The sequence below is a fragment of the Phytophthora sojae genome, assembly GCF_000149755.1.
Source record: "Phytophthora sojae unplaced genomic scaffold PHYSOscaffold_9, whole genome shotgun sequence".
NCBI lineage: Eukaryota > Oomycota > Peronosporomycetes > Peronosporales > Peronosporaceae > Phytophthora > Phytophthora sojae.
This window is the reverse complement of record NW_009258123.1, coordinates 1,166,947-1,182,692: the sequence shown is the minus strand read 5'-3', so window position 1 is coordinate 1,182,692 and position 15,746 is coordinate 1,166,947. Positions and strand designations below refer to the sequence as shown.

The following is a 15,746-nucleotide window of genomic DNA, read 5'->3' as shown; positions in this document are numbered from 1 at the left end:
ACTCAAGCTGCTTGCAAAGTTAAGGAATGACTATCGAAGAATAAATCCGTAGCAGACCGCTGAGCTCGCCATAGTCCCCGAAATGGAATACCACAAGTTCATGCATCACCTTCCTGAGCAATAGCGGGGGTGCTCTTACTCGATGCATGAGCACAACAAGTACTCACATAGGCAACAGATATACCGAGTCAACTCGACATCTAATCTGTTGCAGGATTCCCGTACTGAAAACCTGTTGCTTTCGTCCCCTACACACGCAACAGATAAACCGACACGGGCAACAGATTTTCCGCTGATTTGCCCGCAACAGATGAACCAGTAAATTAGCAACAGATAAAAATATTCTCCCATATACAGCTCCTCCATTGGACAGCGTAACTCTAGATCCGCCGTCTCTCCTTCCTTATCAGGTGGCACCACGAGAGTCTCGGAGATTTTGTGCGGCGTCATGAACTTGAGGTAGCTCCGAATTTGTAGTAGAAGCGGTAGCATGCCCACGCAAAACCAAGCTGCTATTAGGGTACGCTGCGCAGTTAGTCGGCGGCGTGAAGGTGTCGATTGCCGGTCTTGGGAGTAGCCGACGATGCTGTGAACTCGAATAGGCTTCATGTTCGTGCAGCTTCACTCAACACACTCTTGAGAACCGTGAGCAAAACAAGAATACTTGCCGTTGCGGGGTGGTTGTATACCAAAATGGTTTCCAGAACCACAGCAAACGGATGCGTCCGCTAATGATAGGCCGTCGTAGACTTAAGTGCACATTCCACTTTAAGATGCACGATCTCCGTTCATCTTTTGGCTCAGGTAGACCAGGTTCAACTAAAGCAATGAGCCGATAGGTGCAGTGATGTTCTTCCTGGCACTCCTTTATCCGCCCTAGCAGAATCATAAGGATCTTACCGCGTGCTCTGATGGTAGCTCGACAAATTGTGGCGAAGATGCTGGCTGTTGACTACACGGTAGCTATATATACGCTGCTTCAAGCCAAAACTTACCGAGATGGAGCAGAGGAAGGTGACCCCCCTTCAAGATGCCTGCGCGGTCTCTACAAGCGGTACCGTAATGACTGCACATCGGGTGTTGCTGGTCGCCTGGTTCGTGGTTGGAGTTGTGCCATTTATTCTCCAGACGCGGAGTTTCCTGCAATTCGCAACCCCTCACAAGATCACTGAGACGCTGGTCCCTCCAGCAGGAACGGAGAGAAATGCAACGAATTTATCGCACGTTTGCTCTGCTAAAGGCATGCAAATGGCGCAAGTCTGGTGGAATATCGACATTACGCACTTCTATCTCGTCGACCACGGGCTACTCTGCCACTTTGTCGTGCCGCAGTACAATGTCCATGGGAATTATTTAATCGGAGACAGCAAAGTTGAGCCATTCCCCACGACACCAACTAACTGCGTGAGTGACAGCTACGCTGTGGAGTTGTACTTCTACCATGGTAGTATCGGATACTATTCCTTTTATGAAGAAGTGGCTGGTACCTACTGCTCTATCGATAAAACGGTGTATGGACTCGTAGGCGGACTCGGAACGTACGATTTGAACGGCTACAACTTGGCAAACGACGCTGGGAGTGAGGGGTACCGGTGGTCGTACTGGTACTGCTCTGTTGGTACGGCGTGGTTACTGTTTGGGGGGCTCGTACTACGGCGGAGCTACTTAGAAGTATATTGCGTGCAAGCGGCACGGGCGAAGGTGTGACCAAATGGAGGAAAAACTCACTCGACAGTCGGCAACGGTCTTCGTGCATGAAAACTTGCGGCTATCGGCCCACGGAGCGTCGAACTACAGTCGGTTGGTGTTACTCTATCTCCTAGCGGAAGGTCTCATGAGCGATCTGTTCCTACTCGTCGCCAACGATGGAGTTTTCGCCTGGGTCCAGTATATTTCACTGGGATACAACTTATCTGGTGTGCTTCTGCTACTGTTCGAGCTCCTGGAGAACATGGGGTGGATGCGCGAGAGCTCTCGATTGTTTATCAAGAGGTTACTACTCAGCTACGAGTCGGCATTAATCGGAGAGCTGCTGAGCGCAATATGCCAGCCTCATTTTCTCACAGCGCTCAATAGATCGGAGCTTAAGAACTCTGGTTCTACCGCTAAAGCTGCGTCCTACTACGTCTGGAGCTTGGTGGGTCACGGCGTTTTCGTGCTGGTTCTCATCGGATTCATCATGTCGATACGGATATTACGAGCTGTTAGCTATGTGCGCTGGAAACATGGCTGCTCTTGGGCCATTTTCACGGCTCCGTGCTGCGTGGACAATACCCTCAGTATGCGCAACAAAATGACTATGTTGGGAGGCTACCGCTGGGAGAATGGTACGCTGTTCTACAAGGTAGAAGCTCTGAAGGCGTTCGGATTGCTAAAGGTGGAGGAAGAGGACGGCACGGAGTTGCTGGTTCTGCGAAAACTGTACTGGATTACAGTCCCGACCATTGATATGATTGCCATAGGAATTGTGTCAGGGCAGAGTGTCCAACCATGCAGTGAAAGATTTTGTACGACAGGTATCGTGAGCTTTTTCGATCGAAATTTGGGCGGTGATGATAGCGAGGCGGGGCGTCCGACAAGATTTGTTCGAGTCAGGAGCAAAGTGTCGCCGTCTCTACTAAAGAATGCACTGCACAGTGAATTATGACGTCACTACCGAGAGAAAAGGATCCAAGGAATTTCATTTGGCCTGTCCTCATGTGGAGGAATAATTTCAGTGAGTTTACAACACTACATAGACACTGGAGATGTGAGACGGAAAATCTTGTTAATCGATATTCGATGGTATCAGAATTCATATCGGTGATCGTGCCTGGCTGCACGAAGGAGACGGTGGTGCGTCAGCAGATCCTCAAGGGCATCAGTGGCGTCTTCAACGCGGGCACAATGACGCTCGTGCTGGGTCAGCCTGGACCAGTCAAGTCGGCGCTCCTGAGGGTGCTGAGCGGTCAGTTCCCATGAACAAGAACGTGGTGTTCGAGGACGAAGTCACCTACAACGGCACTTCAGACCAGCACGGGGCTGGACAGCGCAGCTACCTGCGACATCATCAGCAGGTAGCGCAGCATCGCCCCAAGACCTGCCACAAGGCAGTGGTCATTTCACTACTGCAGCCTTCCCCTGAGGTTTTTGCTCTCTTCGATGACGTCCTGCTACTGAACGACAGTGAGGTGCTGTACCATGGCCCTCGAGCGCAAGTGGTGAAGCACTTCAAAGGCTTAAGCTTCGTCCGCCCCAAGACGTCGCTGACTTCCTGGTGGATCTCAGTACAAGTGCCGAGTGAATGTACGCGGCAGGACGCACCCACGACTGCCGGTCGAGTTTGCGGAGGCGTTTGCTCGCTCGGGTATTCACATCGTGAGGCTGACGGAGGTGTGCATGCCCCAAGATGCTGCGACGGCTCAAGATGTGGAGACTTACGTGAAGGTTGTACAGGAATTCCACCAGACGTTTGGGTGATAATTATTATCTGTTGTTTTACATGTAGTCTTGTTTGTAAGTGAGAGCAATGATTCAGAACCCCAAAACAACCAAAACACACAAAAGTAGAATACCCACAGGTCGCCGAAGTTTGTGCATGCATTCGGCCACTTCGCTACTGCCCACCATACTATGTAAAAAGGTCTGTGCACACTTCTCGGGGGCTACCAGACGTCTTCATGCGACTTCTACTGAAGCCCTGCGCATCCTCGCTGTGCTCTAAACTGCCGATGCTGTTGTCCTAGGCGATGCCGTGTTGCTGCATCTCTCTCTCCAGATCGACACTGCTTCACTGTTGATCTGTAACAGCTAAACAGTGTGGCCAACAGGCGAACAGGGGCTGTGAACGCACAACAGGTCAGCAGGGGCAGAACAACAGGTATTAATTATTTTCCCAGACGTTTGGGCTGGTGCTTTGAAACTCACGCGCCGTCAACTCGTGCTCCCAGTGCGGAACAAGGCGTTCCTGCGTGGCAAAGCTGCTCGTGGGGCGGCCCTACTTGAGTATGTTTTACTAACTCAACTTCGAGAACGTGCATGTCGTCATGGAGATCCATTTCTACTCCGATCGATACCGAACTCGAACTAGGATGTTTTTGATTCTAGCATTTAGTGGGATACCGATCCGCCAGTGGCCATACCCTACGTGTGCCGTTGCTAAGCAACTACTTAATGCCGTGTTGAATCTTCAAACTCTGCAGTCTAAGCCAATCCTCGTAGTCGCCTGCTTTCTTCACCGACTTCCTTATTTTTTCGGCTTTTGCGGCCTTCCTCGCAGCCTTGGCGGGGTCGACGAGCTTGATCTTCTCCAAAACCTCACTCTAAGAAAACCCTCTCTTTTCGTCAATGTCGTCTTCGTTCTTCTCGACACGACGAAGCATCCGTCCACCGTCTGCGTCGATTAAATCGGTGGCAGGAATCGCATCGTTCTTGACCACAGTGTTGGGATTGTTGGCCGAAGGAAGTGAGGCACCACTGACATGGAGAGTGGCCGCAATGACCAGCGTGACGATGCAAGTGAGGCGCATATTTATTGTCGATCCTTGTGTACTGGCCTTTAGCGGGAGTGTGGTACAGCGATTGCTTGTTGGGTTTGGAGCAAATTGCAGAATGAAATGAAGGATTGGGCTCCGAATTGGTTTGGCTGAAGGGAGCGGAGCGGCTTGATCTTTTGCACCACCGCCTTCTTGGGCATCGTGTCGCTGAACAGCGCCGTCCCAGGCACGTCCGAGGAAAGAGCGTCGTTCTACCGCGAGCGAGCAGCCGAGACATTTAACTTGTTCTGGTACTTCCTGGGCTTCACGCTGACCGATATCCCGTACGTGCTCGTGGCGAGTCTGCTCTTCGCCGTCGTCTGCCTGCCACTTCCGGGCTTCACGGACATCGGCGACCTGGGCCTCAACTGGCTCAACTTGACGCTGCCCGTGCTTGCTCTTCACGGCGCTGCGCTTCGGGAACTGCCCCAACGACGAGTACGTTCAGGTGGTTCAGTTAGATCAAACAGGGGCGTTGTTGGACATGACACAGTTTTCGAGGGGTTGCCACATCCTTGAGAATTTCCCGCAAGCCCCATTGTTTCCCAATTATTTTATGAACAAATTATCGGTCAGGATCTCAAACAAGTGGAGCTTGCGCAAAACTACTGACTCCGATCCATCGTCTTCCGTCATCTTCAGCAGGCCAAAGGCCTTAAGAGCTTCCGTGGTGTAATACAGCTCCCCACCGTCCCAGCGGTAGCCTCCAAGCAGCGTCATTTTGTTGCGCGAAGCGAGCGTGGTGTCGACGCAGCACGGAGCGAAGAAGATTGCGAGGGCTCGATGCTTCCAGGAGACGTAAACGACTGCCCAGAGCGCCCGAACGGAGATGATGAAAACCACGAGACCAAGCACAATGGTTCCATGCCCCACCAAGCTCCAGACATAGTACGAGACCTCTATGGCTGCTGACTCAGTCTCTCGTAGAATGGACCGATTAATCGTTGTGATGTAGTGATGCAGTCCAATCACACTCAGTAACTCGCCAAGCATCGAGGACTCGTAGCAGAAAATCAGTCGATTGATGAACACTCGCCATTTCTCGCGTAACCTTTGCATGTGCTCAATCATTTCGTACACCAGCAAGAGCACGCCAGATAAATTGTACCCCAGAGAGACGTACTGGATCTTGACGAGAATCCCATCTTGGGCGATCAGCATGAACAAATCGCTCATCAAGCCTTCAATGAGCAAGTACAGCATGGCCGCCCGGTGGTAATTTGTCGCTCCGTGGGCTGTCAGCCGGCATGTTTTCTTGAACGTACACCACGGCCTGTTTTCGGAAAATTCGTTCTCCCGTAAAATCGCACCTTCGACCGTAGCGTTTGCATGCGACGTAGCACCTCCTCATCTGAATGGCACGATACACCAGCCACACGCCACAGAAGATGCTGTACCAGTATGACTTCCGATACCCATCGCCTCCGGAGTCATGGACCAGATTGGATCCGTTGATGTCGTAGGTTCCGAGTCCACGTACACGCACATGCGCAGTCTTGTCCAAGGCACAGTACGTGCCCTCCGCCTCTTCGTAGAACGCGTAGTAGCCGAGACTACCGTGGTAGAAGTAATATTCCAGCGGGTAGCTGTCATTGTCACAGCTCGAGGGTGTGACAGAAGACGCCTGAGTCTTCACCGGTCCTAGAAGATAATTTCCGTGGATGTTGTACTGCGGGACAATGAAGTGGCACAGCCGTCCATGGGCTATTTCGCAGTAATACATGGCCTCGATATTCCAACGCACTTGGGCAATGAACAGTTCCTTGATGGGGCAGAGTTCAGCCAGTTGTGCAGTCTCCGACTCGCGAGGTGGCTCAATTAAAGTGTATGTGATCTTGTGTGGCGTCATGAACTTCAGATAGCTTCGAACTTGCAGCAGTAGCGGCGCCATGCCGACGCAGAACCATGCCGCAATCAGAATTCGGTGTGCCGTGAGCCAGCGATTAGTTCGTGCGGCGTCCTGGTTCTGCCGCAGTCCTACGATGCTGAGAACTCTACTGGGATCCATGTCAGCTTGTGGAATTCGCGTGCTGCTACAGTTCTTGTAACACTTAACGCTCTTGACTGTGCAAACTCAAGAATGAACGCTGGTGGGTCTTGGCGTCAAATTGTTTCAAGACTCGAAACGGACGATAATAATAATAATACAACAGCTCGCACATGAGACCACAGTCCACAGTCGTCTCTCTCTAACAAGGGTACCAATTAGCCAGGAAAACCTCCACATCGCGAGTACGAAAGAGGTATCCTCGGAGGACAGCACACAAGGTAGACCGACTTCCACTTCAGCCGCACTTCTGCAGGGCTTCATCCACGAGCAAGTTCTCCATCATCTCGTTGCTCGTCGATATGTTGGCGGACGTGGCGCTTACCACAAACTTGGTCAGCGCAACAGTCTTGCCATACTTCTGCAGCTCCGGGTCCGAAAAGTGCGGCGTGATGTTGTAGCACGTCAGCACACGAGTGGCGGCCTCTTCATCCTCACCACTGCAGTGCGGCTTCATCAGCACGTAGCCCTTGAGCAGGAAGTGCACGCCTCGAACCAGCTCCTCGTCGAACGTGAAAGGCTCGAAGTACGCGTGCCAGACCACCACGACGCGCTGGTCTTCCACGTACCGCCGGAGCACCTGCTGCACGTAGAACGTCGCGCGCCTGTCGGTCTTGACGTCGACCATCTCCAGCCCGCACCGCTCTCTGACCACGTCGTCCCCCGCCGTCTCGTCCGAGCGCTGGCCTCTGTAGTTCTGCCAGCGCCTCCACCACGCGTCGCCCGTCGCGCGCAGACCGAAGGGCAGCACCCGCCCGTCGAACAGCTCGATACTCACTCCCTCACGCAGCAGCGGCCTGCGCGTCTCCATCCACGTCGGCACGGGGCAGTCGGTCTCCAGCACGCGCTCCACGTCTCGGTACGAGGCGTCGACGCCCGCCGCCAACTCGTCGAAGATGCGCGCGGCCACGCGCTGGATGAAGCCCGCGGGGATCTCCACGCGGCGGACGCGCTTGCTCGCCCCGGGCTCCGCGCTCTGCATTGACAGGCGCTTGAACAGCAGCTTCTCGACGCTCTGGGCCAGCTTGGACTCGGCCCTGCACCTCTTGCGGAGGCGGCCGTTCTCCCGCTCGGCCTTGAGTCGGCGCCCCAGTTGACGCGCGCAGATGTCGCGCCACACTTGGGGCAGCTCCGCGTCCGACTGGGGACCGGTTTGAGGCTCGAATGAGCCATTGGAGGCGCCGCGTAGCGTCTGCAGCTGCTGCAGCTTGAGCTGGAGCTCGTCGGCCTCCGTCCGCAGACGCCGCAGCTCGCGCAGCTGCTCACTGCGCGCCTTGTTGGGGTCGTAGTTGCGCTTGCTTTTGGTCTTGGCCTTCTTCGGCTTGGAGCTTTGGGTCTGCGTCTCAAGGGTTGGAGCAGCAGGACCATTGGGAGCGGCTGAGGCGATGGCGGCTGTGCTGTCTATGGTGCAGGAGCCCGGCGCGAGACCAAAGTCCCCGAGGTCGCCGCCGCCCAGAGCCTCCAGCAGAGCGTAAGGGTCCCATTCGTCGCCGTCCAGCGACTCAAGAAGGACTGCATCGCCAGCGCCTTCGCCTAGAGAGGCCGCCGCGGAGGATGCCCGCTCGTGCCCTTGCAGCGGCATGTCCACTTACTTGTACGGTATACATACTGTGCGGAAAGTTGGCCTTGCAGTTTATTTTTAAATTGTTTACATTGTTGCTTAAGATAATTAAATTTATTTCGTCGTGATAGGAGTTATTGCTGGCGAACGCATGGGACCGTGTGCAGAGACGTTGCACTGGAATGGTGAGCTTCTTCGACCACAATGTCGGGGGTAGCTCGAACCACGTTGAGGTTCGCCGACCACTTTGCATCCGTGTGCGGAACAAAGTGTCAGCGAATTCGCAGTCGCTCAAAAATGTGCTTCCGCCGTCTTAACAAAAAAAGCTTAGCTGGATGTATGTTGTAGTTCAGTAGCATTTTTTTATTTTTGATGTTCCTTAGCACATGGAGTTTGCTGGTTGCAGCTCGAAGTGACTTGGACTAACAAGTCAGTAGATAATGAAGGCTCAGGTAGCAGCAATCTCAGCCACGATACTTACTTTTAAAAAAAAGAAGGTAGAAGTGGCTACACACTTTTTCTTCAGATCCTTCAATCAAATTGGCGATCGTCAACTCCTTCAATAAGAGACAGAGGATACTTGCACCGGGTCAGCTCCAGTCGGTGCAGCGTGGTGCACCGGGCCACACCGACTGGCCCGGTGCACGGTAAAAGATTTCGCTCTCAAGACCTCACTCGTCCTAGCTTCTCGCCATGCGCCTGATCCACGTCGTCTTGGTGGCCGTAGCTGCGCTCGTCGCCGGCAGCGATGCAGCACGGGATTCCGCGGACATTTCCAAGTTCACATCTCCCAGCTCTGTGTTGGTCTCTCCCAGAGAGCTGATGGCGCCACGACGAAGCGCTCCCTCAGGACAGAAGATGCTGCGAGCAAGCACGTTGAAACGGCCGAACGACGCCTTGTGAACATCGACCTCATTCTCCAAGATGCCATGTCCTCCGTCAAGAAAGCTGTAAAGTGGAAGCTCCAGTTTGCGGTGTGGAAGGCAATGCGCAAGACTCCAGTGACGTTAGCTCAAGAACTGGGGATCATGAACAGGGGCCACGCCAAGTGGGAGAAGCTCAAGGCTTACCAGAAGTACTACGGCAGGGGACCGCTGAAATATCCGTGATGTCTCTTTGTGGTCTGCTGGACTTCAATATCGAATCGTTCAGCAAAAAAGGTGACATCACAAAGTACAACAGTTTTGTAGTGCGGTAGTCCTAAATACAATAGGGCTGCTGGTAGCCCACTGGGTAAAGGTCCCAGGAAGTACGCTCTTGGCCGGAGCTCAAATCCCATCAAGGACAAAAAAGGAAGAAGAATAAATTGATACACTCTCCAATCTCATCACAATCATTCAACAATCATTACCTCTATCGGCGGGGCAGTGATAATATATATAGGTTGTGACAATTTTGTGATAATTTTTTGAGTTTAGGTAGAGCTCATTTCACCTTCAAGCATCTAGCATCCAGTATGAAGTCTAGGCGAACTGGAGGTGCAGAGGTTCCTCGGCGCAAACGTGATACTTAAGTATTGAAATCGTCGTGACCACAAAGCTGCTGCATTCGTTCGTTCTGCTAAGCGTCTTGGTGAAGATACGACCAAGCAGATTCAAGCTGACTGCTAGAAGCTAGCGCCTACTACAGCAGCAGCGGCGTCGAGCACGCAAAGTTGCGAACTCTGCAGCTCTGTGCAATACAACTCGAGAGTCGATACTATAAGAGATACATAGCATCGATACATACATGCAGCACTTGAATTTACCGAATATACCGGTTGCTTATGACAGCTGGCGGGGCAAGCGGCCAAACGCTTCAGTTAATCAAATCATCAGTTTTAGTTTTAGTAGTCCTAAATACAATTTGCGAAGGCACATTAAATTACTAATGTGCCACATGTACATTACCGGCCATTTGCAACCCGGGTTGTATTTCTCGCGATCCGCAGCCTGTGATTGGCCAGATGCATGGTATCAGCAAGGATTTAGGCTGGTACTGCGACCAAACCGCTGGGTGTCGTTTGCAACTTTTGTAGCGCACCGAGTAGCAAATACTGTTCAGTTTTGCGACCATATCTGCTTACAAAAACCAAATCAGGGTTGCAAAACAGCTCAGTGCGTGAGTTGCAAAATAAAAGAGAGGTTGCAATGCGGTGCAGAGCGCTAAAAAGCTGCATCGTGAAGCGTGGAAGCATGACGGGCGACCGGATAAGTGCAACAAAAGGCCCCGGGGCGCTGTCCGCAGGGCTCGGCAGCGCGAGCCGCACGATCAGAGATGGCTAAAGGTCTGAAGGTGGACACGGTGACCACAATATCGCGCGCCACGGGGCCCGTCGCCGACGCAATCGTCCACGCCAGAGTCAGCTATGACAGTACCAGAGGTAGCCAAGCTACCCGTTTGGAGCGGCTCGTCATTGGCGAGACACTATAGCAATCCGTAGGCTACGAGCTAATAACTAGTACTGGGCAGCGTGTAATTTGCGCTACTATAGCATCCAAGGCTCTCAACTGGTGTTCGAGACGCCAGTAAAGCTTGTAATAGTGATCATAAGGGCAAGTGGGCTGCCGGGTGATCGCTTTTACATCCCTATCGACAAATATGCAAGTGATGGCAGGCAAAAATATGGTAGGCTTTCGACAACTTTAAACCCACGTATCATATACTATAAACATAATGTGGATCATTACAGAGCAGTAATGCTACATACAGCTACGCTGTAGGCTCTTAATTAACCAACAAGCAACGTATTCAGGACTGATGTGCATGTTGGCATCGCACTTGGCCGTCAAGTTGACCGGTACAATATTTAGCCAATCAGAGCCCGGTAGCAAACCAGGTTGCACAACTGGCTGGTATTTATACAGTATTTCGCCTCGCTTAGAAGGTGGAAGCATCAAACCTTGACCTTTTTGCTGCAGTAAAAAGGTTATATTCTTCAACCAGAATACAACTATCAGCGGTGAGTCAGACCACGTTGACGAGGGTGGTAGAAGAAGTTGATTAACGAGCTCGTGGGCGTACCGTTTCGCTAGCTATGGTAAGTTGGACATGTAGTGGTAATATCTCGGGAAACTTGATTATTGACGCAGAATCTAAATTCGACAACATCTACTATTAGACCTAAGGCACAGTTACTGAGGAACTGCGTGCGTACCCTAGTGCAACACATGTATACACTTGTGCAATAAAATAATACTGTGCATCGTCCCGGCTATTAAATACATGCGATGTTGCATAGTAAAATGCCAGATTTTAGTTCCATTTGTTAGTTGTTGACCACCGTCCGGCCTCGACCTGTATTCTACGAATTCACAAGCAAAATCCAATTACACTTTGTCACTTCCAAATTGGCTCTGCACTACTCCAAACGAGATGACACGCTCCAGAAACCGCACCCAGCGCACACAAGAGGAAGAAAATAGCGTCCGTTGGGACAGCCTCTAATGTTGGACGAGCTGCAAAACAACGACAACATTGCCCACGACGGGGTGATAGTTGAAAACTCTTTGGGAGATTCAATACTCTGTGGGGTGTTTGTTCCCACAAGTGGGAGTGGGACAAGTCGTATAACATGTTCTTCAGAGCCTGCGTGGCTCTGACGATCTACAGTGTTCGCTGCTGCCCCCTTCGCCGCGAAGACGGCGAGCGTTTCTTGCGTTACGAAGCGCGTCTTATCCAGATTGGACTGGAGATCGAAGCCGAGAAGAAGCGCGAACACCAGGAGTACAGGGACGGCAGGCGCGCGAGACTTGAGCTGACCGCTCGGGACGGTACTCGACGCAGACTCAGTCTTGGTAGGAGCCATAACGCAAGCCCGTGCAGCACCACTCACGGATCGGCATGATTTGGGAATCTCGGCTCCCGCCAAAAGAGAAGACTGCATTTTTTCAGTAGAAGAGCAACTGCGCTGTAGGACGGCTTAATTCCTAATACACGTTGCATAATGGCACTATCCCCTGTATCTTCGTCGTTCTGCTTGTAATTGAGCATCTGTTAGCTGAATTATCAAATGGAGGTAGCGACGTCATATCTATCAAGCATTACGTCCGGTAGTCCGTAAATGATTTTAGGCTCTATTGGTTTGAGTGCATCCGAGTCGTTGAAGAATAGAAATCATTGCAAACCGTTCTTCGGAGTAATGGAACAGTAGGTGCCGTCGCGGTTCGAATCGCCGTTATGTAGCAGGAGAACGATGGAAGACATAGAGTGCGTGCTGCGGGAAATGACTGTGCACGTCCAGTATATTACTCCGCTAAGGTACTCTCCAAGTCAGGAGTGCAATCAATAAAAAAAATCCAAGTCTCATTCCACGACGTATTTTTTTATTCTGAATTGAGGTTCCACTGTTGTCACTTAGCTAGGTAATATAGCATTGCACGACGTGTTATCACGATTACAATACGATTCCTGACAGAACCAAGTATTGATCTTGTTCTACGATCCATTATGCGAGATCCGGACCTCTCCTTGCATTGCGATTCGTGTCCCGTACTTTTCGTTTCGCTCTCAAGCCCTCACTCGTACAATTCCTCCGTCTTTTCTCGAGACCAGCCATGCGCCTATTTCACGCCATTGTAGTGGTTGTAGCTGTGCTCGTCGCCGGTAACGATGCATCACGGGATCCCGCGGATATTTCCAAGACCACCCTGACCAGTCCTCTGCTCGACTCTCCCGGTGAAGTGAAGGGCAGCATGTCAAAGCGCTTCCTGAGGACAGGAGAGACTGCGAGCAGCCACGTCGAAATGGCCGAACGCCGCCTCGTGAACATCGACCACATTCTCCAGGACGCTGCGATAGCGGCCAAGTGGAAGGTCCAGTTTATCACGTGGAAGAAAATTGGCAAGACTCCAGCGAAGTTACTAGAAGAATTGGGAATCAGCGGCAATGCACACCCGTAGTGGAAAAGGTACGTGGCTTACCTGAAGTACTACGGCAAGGGACCACCAACCTATCCATGATGATCGAGCCCCTCGTTTCGGATCGACGTTGATATCGGTCACCGGAGATATGATGGCACACGTCAGTTCTGTCGTGCCCTTACACTAGTGTTTGGCGATGAGTCCTAAATAGAACTTGCCAACTTGAGCGCATCCGTTACGATCAAACTTTACTAATAGTATTTTTTCGATTATGAAGCAAGTCGTCCAACGAGCCCACCATGATCCAGCTTCAAGCGCGTTGATGTGTCAATGCAGTGGATTGATCACTGCAACGCGCATGCTGATGGGCGCTTGGGTTTTTCTTGGTCTGGTGCCGTTCATTCTGCTGGTGCGAAGCTACTGCAAATTCGTGACGCCGCACAAGATCACAGAGAGTCTGGTCGTCCCGCCCGAACTCGAGAAAGAAATGGTTAATTTGACGGAGTTCTGTCCTCTCGAAGGGTTTTATTTGGGTCAAGTGTGGTGGAATGCTCAAAACACGCACTTCTACAATGTTTCGCAAGGAATTCTCTGTCATTTCGTCGTCCCGCAGTATAATATCCATGGAAATGTGCTGATAGGGTCCTCGAAAGTCCCACCGTATGAAACAAGCCCGCGCGAATGTGCCGACAGCAGCTACTCCGTCGAAATGTACTTCTATCACGGGAGTTTTGGGTATTTTTCGTTCTACGAAGAGCAGATCGGCACATTTTGTAATTATGATAAAACCGCGTATATTGTGGCGAACGGCCTTGGAACTTACGACATCAACGGACCCGACCTGGCTGAAGACACCGGAAGCACGGAGTATCGACAGTCATATTGGTATGGCGCATCCGCCGGTGTTTGGGTCATGTATCGTGGTCTAGTGCTTCGTCGAAGCTTCATTTTGTGCAAGCGATATGGTCGAAGATGTGACCAAATGGGGGTCGAGCTTCGGCGGAAAGAAGCCGTTGTGTTTGTTCACGAGCAACTCCGTCTCACAACGCATAATGCCACAAAACTACACCGAGTTGTGCTGCTGTACCTGCTAATCGAAGGGCTCATGGGCGATTTATTTCTCTTGGTCGCCAATAACGGGCTCTTGTCGAAGATGCAGTACGTCTCGCTCGGCTACAATTTATCTGGAATACTGTTGCTGGGTTTCGAGACAATTGAAAGTATGCACTGGCTGCGCGAAAGGACTCGGGTGTTTATCAAGCGACTTCTGTTTTGCTACGAATCGTCTCTGCTTGGGGAGATCCTGGGGGCAGCTCTTCAACAGACATTCCTCACGCACATCAACGCGTCAAGAATGTTCAAGAGCTCCAACAACATTAACGTGGCCGTCTCGCACTACGTTTGGAGCATTGTGGGCCACGGTATCTTCGTCTTTTGTGTCATCGGATTCATCATGTTGGTGCGTGCACTTTGGGCAATTGTGTACGTGTGGTGGAAACATCAAACTATGGCAATCTTCTCGGCGTCATGTTGTGTTGATACTGCGCTGGGGCGACGCAATAAAATGACAATGTTGGGGGGATATCATTGGGTAGACGACCAGTTGTACTACGGACCTGAGGCGCTTAAATCGTTCGGGCTTCTAAGGGTGGAGGAGGAGGACGGTGCCGAGCTCATCGCACTGCGTAAATTGCACTGGTTCGCGGTACCGAGGCATGGCATGTTCGTAATTGGAGAGGTGTATGGAGAGTGTGTTAGACCGTGTGCTCTGCGCCCCTGCACTGGTATTGTCAGTTTCTTCAATCAGCGCTTAGGAGGTGAATCTGACGAGGAAACAACGCGACAAGGTAGGCGTCTGGTACGAGTACGCAGCAAGATTGCTCCTGGCCCAGACACGATCAATATTTTCCCGCCATCTTAGTGGTTATGAATGAAAGACTTGAGTTCGACAACTGGATGCTCTATTGTTTAGGATCTCACAGGCCCTAGCGATGGTCCGCTAGTCTACAGTGGCAATAAAATCCGCCCTACAACTCCTTGACGAACTTGTGGACTGGGAAGTATTTGATTTTCTGCCAGATGTACAGGTCTTCTTCATCCACCATTGAGTACCCGAGAGCGTTATAGAACCCATGAGACTTCTCGTTTGCGGCGTTGATCGTCAGGAACAAGCTCTTGATTCCGTTCTGGCGCGACCAGCTCTCCAGTTGCGCGATGAGCTTGCGGCCGACGCCCATGCGCTGGCAACTCTGGTCCACGTACACGCATTTCACCTCGCCGACAGCTTCAGACCTGCGATAGAGGGCGATGATGCCGACTATTTTGCTCGCTCCGTTTGTCGTCCCAACTGCAACCCAGAAGTTCCCACCCGGGGCGACGAGGTTGGCTTGGATATCGGCCAAGTCGGTCGTCAGGTCCTTGCGAAGACGCTCTTCCCAGAGGTAGCGATAGTCCAGATTCTTGTCAGCTGCCATCACACCCTCGATGAAAATCTTGGTGACGGTGGCATGATCTTCTGGGCGATACTGACGCACAGTCACGGTCACTTGCGGGCGGGCGGTCATTGGGTATGATAGCTGAGTAAGTTGAGTCGGCAGAAAATGGAATAATGAGGAACGATGAGAACCGTACGCTCCTAGGTCGACTGTGCAATGACTCATCATGGTATACTCAGTAGAAGTATAAGGCAGACATCATATCGTTTGGATGAACAGCATATCTAAAGCTTTGGGGATGTTTCATTCGGGGCAGATTAGATAGGGCAACTTTGTACTGTATAACCA

The 15,746-nt window shown here is 51.7% G+C and overlaps 8 protein-coding genes across 8 annotated transcripts; 4 read left to right on the top strand and 4 right to left on the bottom strand.

The window, feature by feature from the left end:
- Nucleotides 1-1,248: 1,248 nt before the first annotated feature.
- On the top strand, nucleotides 1,249-3,459 carry PHYSODRAFT_338520 (hypothetical protein; the record flags this gene model as incomplete). The annotated part of the gene is made up of 5 exons (XM_009536353.1): nucleotides 1,249-1,618; nucleotides 1,824-2,407; nucleotides 2,827-2,937; nucleotides 2,967-3,200; nucleotides 3,268-3,459. The coding sequence occupies 5 exons, from the start codon at nucleotides 1,249-1,251 to the stop codon at nucleotides 3,457-3,459; spliced, it is 1,491 nt and encodes a 496-aa protein (XP_009534648.1).
- An 842-nt stretch (nucleotides 3,460-4,301) lies between these two features.
- On the bottom strand, nucleotides 4,302-6,405 carry PHYSODRAFT_338519 (hypothetical protein; the record flags this gene model as incomplete). Its single annotated transcript, XM_009536352.1, has 5 exons — nucleotides 4,302-4,409; nucleotides 4,658-4,726; nucleotides 4,803-4,937; nucleotides 5,124-5,787; nucleotides 5,825-6,405. 5 exons carry the CDS (start codon nucleotides 6,403-6,405, stop codon nucleotides 4,302-4,304), a joined length of 1,557 nt encoding a protein of 518 aa, XP_009534647.1.
- Nucleotides 6,406-6,799: 394 nt separating this feature from the next.
- PHYSODRAFT_318346 (hypothetical protein) lies at nucleotides 6,800-8,168 on the bottom strand (the record flags this gene model as incomplete). The annotated part of the gene is made up of 2 exons (XM_009536351.1): nucleotides 6,800-7,873; nucleotides 8,154-8,168. The coding sequence occupies 2 exons, from the start codon at nucleotides 8,166-8,168 to the stop codon at nucleotides 6,800-6,802; spliced, it is 1,089 nt and encodes a 362-aa protein (XP_009534646.1).
- A 647-nt stretch (nucleotides 8,169-8,815) lies between these two features.
- Nucleotides 8,816-9,380, top strand: PHYSODRAFT_347785 (hypothetical protein; the record flags this gene model as incomplete). Its single annotated transcript, XM_009536350.1, has 2 exons — nucleotides 8,816-8,901; nucleotides 8,940-9,380. The coding sequence occupies 2 exons, from the start codon at nucleotides 8,816-8,818 to the stop codon at nucleotides 9,229-9,231; spliced, it is 378 nt and encodes a 125-aa protein (XP_009534645.1). The 3' UTR covers nucleotides 9,232-9,380.
- Nucleotides 9,381-11,462: 2,082 nt separating this feature from the next.
- On the bottom strand, nucleotides 11,463-11,987 carry PHYSODRAFT_305178 (hypothetical protein; the record flags this gene model as incomplete). Its single annotated transcript, XM_009536349.1, has 1 exon — nucleotides 11,463-11,987. The coding sequence occupies one exon, from the start codon at nucleotides 11,985-11,987 to the stop codon at nucleotides 11,463-11,465; it is 525 nt and encodes a 174-aa protein (XP_009534644.1).
- A 670-nt stretch (nucleotides 11,988-12,657) lies between these two features.
- PHYSODRAFT_288495 (hypothetical protein) lies at nucleotides 12,658-13,002 on the top strand (the record flags this gene model as incomplete). Its single annotated transcript, XM_009536348.1, has 1 exon — nucleotides 12,658-13,002. The coding sequence occupies one exon, from the start codon at nucleotides 12,658-12,660 to the stop codon at nucleotides 13,000-13,002; it is 345 nt and encodes a 114-aa protein (XP_009534643.1).
- A 325-nt stretch (nucleotides 13,003-13,327) lies between these two features.
- PHYSODRAFT_523373 (hypothetical protein) lies at nucleotides 13,328-14,884 on the top strand (the record flags this gene model as incomplete). The annotated part of the gene is made up of 1 exon (XM_009536347.1): nucleotides 13,328-14,884. The coding sequence occupies one exon, from the start codon at nucleotides 13,328-13,330 to the stop codon at nucleotides 14,882-14,884; it is 1,557 nt and encodes a 518-aa protein (XP_009534642.1).
- Nucleotides 14,885-14,990: 106 nt separating this feature from the next.
- PHYSODRAFT_523496 (hypothetical protein) lies at nucleotides 14,991-15,527 on the bottom strand (the record flags this gene model as incomplete). The annotated part of the gene is made up of 1 exon (XM_009536346.1): nucleotides 14,991-15,527. The coding sequence occupies one exon, from the start codon at nucleotides 15,525-15,527 to the stop codon at nucleotides 14,991-14,993; it is 537 nt and encodes a 178-aa protein (XP_009534641.1).
- Between the last annotated feature and the right edge of the window lie 219 nt (nucleotides 15,528-15,746).